Below are 12,136 nucleotides of genomic sequence, written 5' to 3' on the forward strand. Positions count from 1 at the left end.
CAAATAGCCGTGTGCTGGTTAACAGGCTCTCCACAAGGAAAATCCCTAATTTGTGTTTGCCAGTTCCCATGGTATAAATAGTCCCACCATGGCCAATTTCAAGAATGACTCATAACCAGATTGCAAAATTTTGAAAATGTAACAATCAGCTATGATGAGCTTAGTGCTAGCTCACTCCAGCACTCCAGCACACTGCTGCTTATAACTCAACAACAATCAATACCAGTGGGCTTCTATAAATATGTGATATAACTTTAATTTCCTGAGAAGATATGCAAATACAAGAGAAACAAGGTATCCAGGTTTAGGCCATACAGCTACTCAGCAGATTTTTTTTTTTTGCCTCAGGCTTAGCCTGAGCAATTTTTTTTTGTAAACAATACAAATATTTTTAAATTAGCTTTATATGTAATAGTATTAATTAACAATGTAGCTTTTTACAAATATCCATAAATATTTTAAATTGGGTTATCATATAGTCATATTACATACCTTTCAACAAGAATCCACAAGCAGCTAATTAATTTAACAGAGTCTAAAATTTTAGCAGGCTGTTATTGAATTGAGTGCTATTCATTATTTTCAGAAGTTAACACATTTGACCAAGGCAGCAAGGGGATTTGTTTGAAGGAGGCCCTGAGCAATACCCTTGTGTTGCCTGCTATAAGCAGGGAAAGGAAAAGTTTGCTAAGAAAGGAGAGATGTGTTGTAGCTTTATTCTACCCACCTTGGGCTGAAAGGGAATGTATCTCCTGATAATTAAATCTGCTAAACTTTATAAACTATAACACGAAAGCTGAAATATCAACTCTTAAGCTAAGGCAGTACGAGACAGTGGGGAAGCCCACTATTAATCTCTAGTTCTATGGGTTGAGGCAAATTACTGATGTTCTCTCTGCCTTTATATTCTCATTGTTTAAATTGTGCCAAAACACCTGCCCGTTAGCTTCCTGGAGTTGCCCTGTGATCTATTGAAAGCACTTGGCAAACTGTGAAGAGCCAGCTAAAAACAGGAAACTATTACATGACATAATACAGTACTGATGATACCAATTAATTTTTATGATTACTCTTTCTTTACCACTGACAACATGTAGACACAATAAACAAGTTCCCAGGAGCCCTCTGTGAAGGTTCAGGATGAGTCCTTTGACCAACTGGTTTTATAAAGCACTCTGCATCCTGAATATGATGAAATCCAGGGATGTTCCCAGGTAAAGTGCATCCATTCCATGCCACCTGTGCCTCTGTCCCAATAGACGATAGTGTTCCCTATCATCTAACATCATCACATCTAAAGTGGGGTGTTGTTGGCATGTTTGTGGCCACCCTCCCAGTCTGACCACTTTTCATAGGAGGGCCTCAAAAGACAGAAGTATGGGAAGAATAAGGTGAAGCAGCCCAAAAATATGAGAACAAAGCCAGACCATTGCCCTGGATCTTTTTTAGCATACCAGTTAAGATTCCCAGGGATATAAGACAATTTTCTCACCCAAGGATTTAAGAATTAGACAAAGACTCTTTGAGAAGCTTCTGTCCTCGAGCTACCCATAGTCCTTTATCATGGATTAGTAAAGTGTTTTTGTCAACCCAATGTCGGGGGTAATCAAATGTCTCTGGCCTGTCTTCAGTTAAGCTTGAGAGATGAAAACTCACATGCAGACAAGAGTTCTGTTTATGCTGATTTGTGCACGCAGGCAAACTGTGTGTGTTGAAAATCTGCCTCCCTCAACCCACCCATCAGCCTCTCTGCATGTTGTAAAGATGATGAGGAGACCAAATTGAGTCTCTAGGAGATAAATTGGGGATTTGTTAGCAATAAGATCCCCCAGTAGGTATTATTTTTAAGAACCTGATGTTCATCGTTGAATTTCAAATGAAGCGTATCTCCAGCATCCAGTTCATAAGTCCCTCCTACATTTTGAATTGTAGAGTTGTTTGTTAGAGTTTGTATGACGTCTTTGTTTTTACATAGCCGCACCTCAAAGGGAGCTGGTTCCTTGTAGGTTGTATTTGGAGCTACTTGACCATAAATTAAATACAAGCCATTCCGAAGTATCTTCAGGTTCCAATCAGCTGTATTATTCACACAAGGAAGCTTAGGAGATGTCATATGCCATTTTGAAGGAAGTGGTCCTATAAGAAATTTACAAAAGAGAAAAAAGAGGGCATAGTTACTTCATTCCTTTCCTGACTATAGTTCTTTCCCACCTAACAAGTTGTTTCTTTACCTAGTCCACATTAGTTCTCTCCAACCACAATTTTAATATTTTAAATATCCACTCCTTGTTTAGAGATATTACAAATCCTAAGTGTATCTCTTGCTTGGGGAGTTCTAAAGAAATGGATTTGGAACAGAAAGATGTGTTAAGTTTTAGGTGACGTTTGTATCTCTTGTCAATCAGTATTTGTGAAAAGAAAGAGAGGAGGAGGAAGGGAGAGTAGAATCACACACCAGGATTGTGATAACCAATTGGCAGTCCAGGATGCATATTCATGCTTTGCTTTTTTTTTTTAATGGTTGTTTATTTTGAGAGAGGGAGTGCACATGTGTGCACATGTGGGGAAGTGGCAGAGAGAGAGAATCCCAAGCACACTCTTCACTGTCAGCTCACAGCACAACGTGGGGCTCAGTCCCACGAACCATGAAATCATGACCTGAGCCAAAATCAGGAGTCCCAACACTCAATCAACTGAGCCACCTGGGCACCCCACATATTCATGCTTTTCTATGTAAATACTATCATACTACGTATCACTTTATCAATGAGATCTTCCTCATCAATCTATATAAAAGAGTGCTCTCCTGTCATTCTCTCTCTTCATCCTGCTTTAGTTTTCTTCACAGAAGGTATATCACCATCTAATGTATTATGAATTAAGTTCCTCATTTGTTTATTGTCTATCTTATACCCGCTTGAAGATAACATCTTTGAAAATAAGTACTTCTCTATTTTGTTCATTGCTATATCTTCACCTAAAAGAGTTCCTAGGACCTAGTATGTGCTCAATAAATATTTACTGATTGAATGATACATCCATGTTCCTGAATTAGGTGCATTGTGTCTAAATTATGGCTCTTCTCTTTAGTTTAGGGTATATACCCAAGATCTACATAGGATATCATTATCCAACTCTTCAAAAACAGCTACTGGTAAATTCATTAGTTTATAAATGAAAATTATTTGTTTAAATTTTTTTCAACGTTTTTTATTTATTTTTGGGACAGAGAGAGACAGAGCATGAACGGGGGAGGGGCAGAGAGAGAGGGAGACACAGAATCGGAAACAGGCTCCAGGCTCCGAGCCATCAGCCCAGAGCCTGACGCGGGGCTCGAACTCACGGACCGCGAGATCGTGACCTGGCTGAAGTCGGACGCTTAACCGACTGCGCCACCCAGGCGCCCCGAAAATTATTTGTTTAAATGTAAGTATTCCTAGTTTAATATTGTCACGGGTGGAGGGTGGGGAAGAGTCTACACTAGATCACGTATTTTCATAGGTATAAGTAGAATTTACATATTTTCTTAATGTTAATTGTTTTAGCACAGTAGTGTGATTTCAGAGCCCCAGGATGTGTTTTGATCATTCAAAATACTTATTTGGCCTAGTCCCTAATTCTCCATAACTTATTTTTTATGAGGGCGAAGCCTTTATCTCATAATTAGAAAGACACCTTGATAAGAAAGCACCCTGGGAGAGATCACACATTGACTTAAATTCTTATTTATATAAATGATTGCTATAAGGCTCTGAGGGCAGATTCTAAAGGAGAATAAAGGAGAGCTATTAGAACAAGAAGCAAAGCCTCTGTATCTCCAGTGAGTCCAAAGCCTAGTAAATTTCTTCCTGCTGTGTAGGACCCTGTAATATGCAATAGACAATAGGCAAGTCACTGCAAAAAGGTGCCCCTGGTTCTCTTGTTCTGTTACAGGGGCCACTAGCCCTGAGGCCACCTATTAGCAGCATGTGATATTCTTAACATTTTATCACATCAAGAAGGAATTTCAAACATATCGTTATTTCCTCTCCATTCACTAGAAAAACAAAAACAGGGGCGCCTAGGTGGCTCAGTCAGTTAAACATCCAGCTTCGCCTCCGGTCATGATCTCACAGTTCACAAGTTTGAGCCCCGCATCAGGCTCTGTGCTAACAGTTCAGAGTCTAGAGCCTGCTTTGGATTCTGTATCTCCCTCTCTCTCTGTCCTCCCCTCCCCCTCAAAAATAAATAAACATTAAAAAAAAATAAAAACAAATTACAAAGGCAGAGACAAGTAGAGCTTCCCTAACTCTCACAAACCAGGGAAGGCTGGCAATTTGAACTGTATAGGAAAACAAGGATTACAGTTAACACTAGAAATGTTCTGCTCTCAGCCAAAAATATGTATTTGGCTTGAAATATGTAAATAATCCAAATGTACTTACTTTCAATTTTGTATGTAGGCTAAGAAATACCCTAAGGCTCAGTGTAACTATAAACTGTAATGTGTTTTCTTAGCAAATCCCAGGTCTCTATAAGGGAAAGTGGCTTGGAAGCTGAAAGGTGAGGAGAAGGGCACAAGGGGAGTGGCCATTTCCCTAGTTTCCATCCCTTCTCTGTACATTCAGAAACAAAAATGGCACCCTACACACACTCTACGAGGCACTGGCAATATGTGGTATGTGAGCAGAACTTTGAGTTTGTCACAGGGAAAAGTTATAGAAATACGAAACTTGTGCTTATTAAAACACAGAAATTTTTAGGAAAAAAAGTTTCTTGAAAAGCCACAGAATTAAAAGTAGATTCCTGGATTTCATGTTTCTGGGCCTGTAAGAGTGATGTACATTCCTGCCCAGAGATGTGGCCTTGAATGTCAGCTTCATCAAGGCATGGACTTGTCTGCCTAGTTAATCTCTGAAGTCTCAGCAACTAGACAACTGCTTGGCACTTGATAAGCAGCTATAAATAGCTGAAAAATGAATAAAATAGAATACGGGCTTCCTTCTTGTATCAAATATTAAGAAAAGTAAAACAGAGGTACACAAGACAGGTTACTCACCGAACTTAGCTACGCAGGGCTCACTGGCAGTCTGTACAGGAAGAAAAAGAGGAATTTGTCAGGACAATGACCATATCATGGCTTTACTGGTTGGTTTATTTAGAGCTTCAGATCCTGAAGCCAACTTCATTTCCCTAGCCATATAAAAAATCCTTTCCTCCACCTTGTCTCTCCTGTCCTCAGCTTCCCTTTGTAGATGGCCGGTTCTGTCCTTTCCCTTCCATTACCTAGCTGCCCTCTTAGGTCTTCTCGGCAAAAGTTGAGGTCTCATTCCATCCACCTAACCTATGCCCACAGGACAACTATCTGCTCTTGGACTCTCCTCCTCTTGGGCTACAGAAATTGTCTGTAAACACTAGTCTTCACACTCCAGTCACTGTACCAGGTAGCCCATTGACATGGGAGAAGAAAATAATAAAATTCCTAGTTGTGTTTATTTTTATCTTTAATAAACCATAGAAATATTCACAATGCAGATTTGTAAAACCACCTTCATTTAATATTCAGACAATCACGCTATTTACGGTTACTGAGATACCATGAGGAGACTTCAGTTTCAAACTGTGGCAGCATACCACAGTTTACTTGCTACAAGAACCCATCAGTGTGGTTAATTCTATAAATACTGGTATTTAAATGCTAAAGCCCTTAAAATACTCAAGAGAAAAATAAGGTATAACCACAAAAAAATTTTTTTTTGTACCATGTAAAGTTCATTGGTTTCCTTGTGGCAAAGTGCTTAAGAGTCAACTCAAAGATAATTGGACGTGTTTCTTTTGTGGGATTTTTCTGGCTGCTATGGTAGGAATAAAGCAAAGAGAGGCTGGGATAAAAGCAGTGAGGCCAGTTAAGAGATCATTGTAATCATCTAGGCAAGAAAGCATGGTGCCTCTGACCAAGGTGCTAGCTATCCTGACATGGATATGGGATGAGATAATGAGAAGAAAACAGATAACTCCAAGATACTGGGCATGAGTAACTGAAAAGATAAAGCTGCTAATCACTGGAATGAGCAAGATTTAAGAGAAAGAAACAAAGGAAGGACTCATGAGTTCATTTTTGGACACATGAAGTTTGTGATGCTTATCACATATCCAGGTAGGAGTGTCAGGTAGGCATTTGGACCTATGAGGATGGAATTTAAGGAGTTCTGATGATATAAATTCAGGAATCTTCAGCTTCTAGGTGATGCTTTAAGATGTGAGACTGTGTAAGATTGTCGAGGCAGTGAGTATAGATAGAGAGGAACATTGGAGCACTGCAATGCTTGGAGGTCAGGGAATGAGGAAGAACCAGCAAAGGAGACTAAGAAGGAAAGACCAGTGAGTCAGAAGGGAAACCTGGAAAGTGTGATGTTGGAAACTAAGAGAAGAAAGTATTTTAGGGAGAAGTGATCAGCTGTATCAAATGCTGCTGATGGGCCAAGTGAGAAGAGGATAGGCAATTAACTGATGGATTTACCAACACAGTAGTCATTGGGGTTCTTGGCAAAAGTAGTTTCTGCAATGTGATGAGGACAGAAACTTAATTAAAGTGGATTTAAGTCTAAATGAGAAAAGAGAAATTGAGAAGAATTTTCTTGTGAGGGAGAAGAGAAAAATTGAGTGGAGCCTAGGTGGGGATGAGAGATTATTGTTTTTTTCTTGTCTTTGGTTTTGTTTTAACATGAAGGAACTGACAACATGGTTATCTGTTGCCATTTGATGGGAATGTTCCAGTGAAGTGGCAAGAGGTAGAATGTAAGAGCTAGGAAATAATTGTTAGAGCAATGTCTTTGAGTAGGTAAGAGGGGACAGAATCTGGATCAGAGGTGGCCTTAGATAGGCACATGAACAGTTCGTATGCAGTGCCATGAGGGAAGCACACTCTACATGGGAAAAAAATGCAGGTAAGTGGTAGGTACGATGGGAAGTTTTGGAACTTCCTTCCCGCCTACTTCAATTTTCTTATAGAACCTGGAGACAGGTTTTCAGGTTTTCAGGTGAGAGAGAGAAGGGGGAGGACATTGGTTGTTTAAAGAGAAGTCAAAGGAATGAAATAGTCCAGGTGAGGAGAGTGCGGAACTATAGGTTATGACAGTCAAAATCATGAATCAAGGTAAATTAACTTAGAATATAACCTTCAAATTATTATGTCGCAAAACATTTTAAACTAAGATTAAGAAAATAAAAGAAACACATTTATCAAATTACTCTGTTAAAATATTGTTTCAATTACTTTAGAAATGTTTATATTATATTAAGATATTAAATATAATATTTTGACAAAAGCAAAACAGTTTTGCACTGTGAAGAAACTATATAAAGCATGTTATTCAGTTCATTCTTATGAGTTTCCATTTTGTGCATCTTTTTATTATACATAGAATTAGTATTTATATATAACATAATAAATTAGCATATATGTTGGGATTATACTCAAAAACATTTTGTTTTGTTGCTAAGGAGATGCAATCAAAAAGTTTTGATTCCTGGGGTGCCTGGGTGGCTCAATCGGTTAAGCCTCTGACTTCGGCTCAGGTCATGATCTCGTGGTTCATGAGTTCGAGTCCCATGTCGGGCTCTGTGCTGACAGCTCAGAGCCTGGAGCCTGCTTAGGATTCTGTGTCTCCCTCTCTCTCTGCCCCTCCCCCACTCACACTCTGTCTCTCTCAAAAATAAGTAAACATCAAAAAAAATTTTTTTTTTAAGTTTGGACTCCTACAATTATGTTTGCTCTTGCAATTATTCCATCCTCCTTTTGGTGTTTCTTAGAAACAAAATGCTGAGGGGCGCCTGGGTGGCTCAGTCGGTTAAGCGTCCGACTTCAGCTCAGGTTATGATCTCACGGTCTGTGAGTTCGAGCCCTGCGTTGGGCTCTGCTGACAGCTCAGAGCCTGGAGCCTGTTTCAGATTCTGTGTCTCCCTCTCTCTGACCCTCCCCCGTTCATGCTCTGTCTCTCTCTGTCTCAAAAATAAATAAACGTTAAAAAAAATTTTTTTTTAAAAAAAGAAAAAAAATGCTGAAATCCAGCTTCTTTTGATCCATGATAGGCATGTGATAGGGATTCCCTTATCTTCAATTTTCTCATTTATAAAATGGAAACAATAGCACCTAGCTTACTGAGAGTGTTTATGGGTTTAAATATAATAATTGTTATGAAGGGCTTTGCCCAGACAGACCTGGTCCTGCTCATTAAATATTAGCTATTTTGATAATGATGCTGATTGTAATGAAAAAATTGAATGAAATATTGAATTGCCTATATTCCCAGCTAGCATTGTCAGCAAGGGAACCATGTAACTTATAGTCCTTGCCTCTTAGGAAATTTATAATCTTTCTAGAAAGACAGGATTACACACATGAGGCAATTGGGTAGCAATCTAAATATAAATGAGTGCCAAAATATGTGGCACAGATCATATCTGTGGTGTCTACTGTCATGCATAATGAGTGTGTGGAGAAACCTAAGGCCACAGACAAATTAATTGCCAGAAACTGAAATCCTGGATACTCTACTTGGACCGCTTTAATGTCTACTCAGTACTACAGAAACCATCACTGATATTCCCTATTGCCACAAATGAAAATCTGTCTAATCACAAAAATCATCTGTTTGGCAACAAGGTATAGTCTTTAGATGAAGAAACTAAATAGATGAGCAAGGAATATCCATTTTGTTAAAAGTCTTTTTAAATTTATCTTCCTTAGAATGTCAATAATAAGGATGCAGATATTAATCACTACAATCTATTCAGAGCCTACTATGGGTCCGGCACTATACTGTCCCATTTATCCTTACTGCAAGTCTATGGGATAAGAAGTAGCATGCTCATTTGCAGATGAGGAAGTATGTCTGAGAGGGATTAAGTAACACTAGCCCAAAGTCATGCTGCTGATAAGAAGCTATGCTGAGTTCCAAACAACCTGTCTGATTCAAAAGTCTCACCCCCAGTACTCTGTGGGGTAGTTTCTATTTATAATTCTGGTTTAGAAGGGGTAAATATCCATTTATAAGAAGCATTTGGGACTTTCCATTGAGTTAAATTCGTTTTTGCTTAGAAGGATCAATTGCTCTTGTAATCTCATTTTGATTTAAGCCCAGATTTAAATGCTTGGGTTCAAATGGCCAAAATAATAATTCTTTCTATAAACCAACCACAACCAGATTATCATTTGGAAATAGAATCTATTCTGCTTTTAAGTACAAGCGCAATTTCCCCTTTTGGAAGCTTCCTTCATTTCATTGAAAGAAAGGGTGGGGGGAGAAAAAAAAAAGTTCTTCCAAGGAAACCTCTGTTGGTCTAAAAGGAGCAAATCTTCCTGTCTAACACTTTTTGGATTAGTGCCTAGAGAAGTTGGAAAGTGGGATTTTGTATATAAAAACTAGAGTGGAGACCAAAAATACACTCCAGGGTTCATGCGTATTGTGAAGAGGTGAAAGCAGCCACCTCATAATGACTCATCATCCGCTAGCCACTCAGACCTCCTTTCCTAAGATACTTATTTGTGGCCAGTTGGGAAAGGGAAGCACAGGCAAGCGGAAAGTGGAATACTTGAGTTAATATCATTGCACTGTCAGCCAGGCCATTGGCTTTTCCTATAGGAAATAAGCCTTTATGGCATCCAATCAGGACAATATCCTAAAAACCTTTTAAATTTTCCAAAATTTGAAATAAATTCTGGACTATTTCATTACAGGCAGAACCTTTCAATGAGAAGATGCATGTTGTCTAGGATAGAGAATCAGAGCTTAAATACATGGGATTGGTCAAGTTCAGTTCTGGAAAGAGGTGTCCTAGGTGCTGCTGGCATTTTTAGACTTCCTCTTAGTCTTTGCAAGAGCCAGCATTGGTTCTCCAGTTACATGCAGGAACGGATGACACCTATAACATATCCTGTGTTTTTCAGGGTCCTCTGGCTAAAATTTGAGGTGGTTTCTAGAGGGATAAAGTGTTTCCAAAGTTAAGCTATTGCTATTCACACCCTTCCCCTTCTTCAGAAATAACACTCAGGATTCCTGACAGTTCTTTTCTTTCAGCTCATAGCTTCACTGCTCCAGAAAGTTCAGGCTTCTCCTTGATACATTTCTGGAGAAGGTAGCGATGTCATTAGAAAGCCTCTGTTGCATACCCTTGTGTACAGTTAGGGAATACAGATTAAAGGACTACTGTGTAAAAATTTGGCCAAAGCTACACTTGTCCTAACTAAATTAACAACAGCAACTACCATGTACTGCTTCCTCCTGCATCTTTTCTCAATTGCTTTCAAATATTTTAAACAGTAGAACCTTATCTCTGAAATCTTCACTGGCCAATCTCCTTAGAAAAATGTTTCCACTGGCACTAATTTCATATCCTAGCCCTTTCTTAGATAGGCATATACTACCTTATTCTCTCCAGGGCCCAGAATCTTCAGATATACCCAGAAATGGGTTAAATCCTAAATTAAATAAAGAATTTATTATTTTCTTTTTGGTCAGTGCTATGTAGTCAACAGTCAGTAAAACTGCTAAGAAGAACCTAATATATCTCCATTTCCTTTAGTAGACCAACAACTTGGACTGGAGCTCAATGGGAAATTTCTGATAAACATCAGGGGCTTCCCAAACAGCAATGTGCTTTCTCCTTCCCCCATGAAACTTTTCCTGATCACCCTAGCCCAAAATCGTTGTCCCCTATTTTGAATTCCTAAAGCATTTATGTTCTATACTACCCTTAGGTAAATTATTAATCACTGTATTTTATAGCTAGAAGGGGCATTGTAATGAACAAATCCATTCTCCTACCACCAATTTTCAGATGAAGAAACTGAGAACTGGAAAGATTAAATGTCTTTCTTAAATTCATAGAGTTAGGGAGGCTTAGAACCGGAATCCAGATCTTACTCCTAGTTCAGTGCCATTTCCTTCCATAAAGATGCACTGGCCACCTGTCACTTACCTTGTTCTGTCTTCCATTGTCTTATGTCTTTCCCCTCATTAAGGCTATAGCTTGCATCCCATTCCTTGAAAGCAAGCATTTGTTTTTTCCTTTATTCCACCAAGAGGGCTTAGCAGAGTTCCAGAAAAGGAGAAAATATTCCAAGGCATCTGTCAATTGACTGATTTAATTGATTCTATCTAACTCAGTAATGCAGCTAACATTTAGCATTTTCTAAACCTTTCATTTCAAAATATTTAGGTAAACCTCAAAAGCCATATGACATGACAAAATTGAAATTCTGTTTACATTATCTATACCCACATGTCTCTTTCTTCCAACTAGCTCTAACAATACTGAATGACAATAACTAGACTTGCCAAAAAAAAAAAAAAAAAAAAAGCAACCTTAGGTACTATTGTCTCCTTACCTTGAGTGGAAGAAAAGTAAGAATTAGTGTACTGAAGGAGCAGAGAAACAGCAAAATAACTATGGCTGAGTAGAGGAACCATTGCTTCCAGGATGGTCTGTGTGTTCCTTGAGGGCCTGAATGGCTTAAAGGCATGTCTTCCATGTGGCTCAAACTCATTCTCTGCAGGAATGAGAGCTCTGGAAAGCAGATATTCACAAGTGATGGGCCAGTGATGCAACTAGTCAGTTTTGTGGTATGGTAATTAGTAGTGGGTGTAAGAGGCGGGGTTTTCCTTCTGATTCTGTGTGCTGGAAAATGATACTTTTGGGCTAAGTGCTGACTCTCGTTTGGCACCAGACCAAATGCACTGAAAGGAACAGAAGGCTTAAAGCCAACACAGGCAGGATGAAAAAACCAACACAAGGAACATTCAGAGGAAAAAAATTCTTTCCTAAAGCATGAGGAAGTACAGTGCTGTACAGCATTACAAATTATTTTCAGATAGGAAAATTACTTTTATAAGAAGAAATAAAGTTCAAGATCAAGTCCTATCATGTTCTAGATACTATGTATGTGTAAGGCAGGAGTTGGGGAGCTAGGGAGGCTAGGATACATGGTTTGGAAAAAATAAAGAATTTTATCAATTTCTTACACATAAAATATGTTCATTTTGAAATAGTCTCTGGTAAACAACTGAAGTACTAGAATTTCTTTTTTCTTTTTTTTTTTTTTTTTTGCAGTTAGCTAAAATATACCTTTATGTGACTTTTGTATTTTTTCAACTGT

The 12,136-nt window shown here is 38.6% G+C and overlaps 1 protein-coding gene across 1 annotated transcript; it reads right to left on the reverse strand.

Annotated features, from left to right (window-relative positions):
* Nucleotides 1–256: 256 nt before the first annotated feature.
* TNFSF18 (TNF superfamily member 18) lies at nt 257–11,627 on the reverse strand. The gene is made up of 3 exons (XM_060643541.3): nt 11,369–11,627; nt 5,039–5,069; nt 257–2,136 (listed from the first exon to the last, which is right to left on the reverse strand). Exons 1-3 carry the CDS (start codon nt 11,525–11,527, stop codon nt 1,790–1,792), a joined length of 537 nt encoding a protein of 178 aa, XP_060499524.1. The 5' UTR covers nt 11,528–11,627; the 3' UTR covers nt 257–1,789.
* Nucleotides 11,628–12,136: the final 509 nt, after the last annotated feature.

Source organism: Panthera onca, chromosome F1 (assembly GCF_046562875.1).
Source record: "Panthera onca isolate mPanOnc1 chromosome F1, mPanOnc1 haplotype 2, whole genome shotgun sequence".
NCBI lineage: Eukaryota > Metazoa > Chordata > Mammalia > Carnivora > Felidae > Panthera > Panthera onca.

Bases quoted from the DNA above. Each gene is read 5' to 3' on its own strand.
- TNFSF18 (XM_060643541.3), bottom strand. From the start codon at position 11,527: ATGAGTTTGAGCCACATGGAAGACATGCCTTTAAGCCATTCAGGCCCT. The intron at 5,070-11,368 runs GTAAGGAGACAA...CTTCCTGTACAG, and splicing joins TTACTTTTCTTCCACTCAAG to ACTGCCAGTGAGCCCTGCGT. The intron at 2,137-5,038 runs GTGAGTAACCTG...AATTTCTTATAG, and splicing joins GCCCTGCGTAGCTAAGTTCG to GACCACTTCCTTCAAAATGG.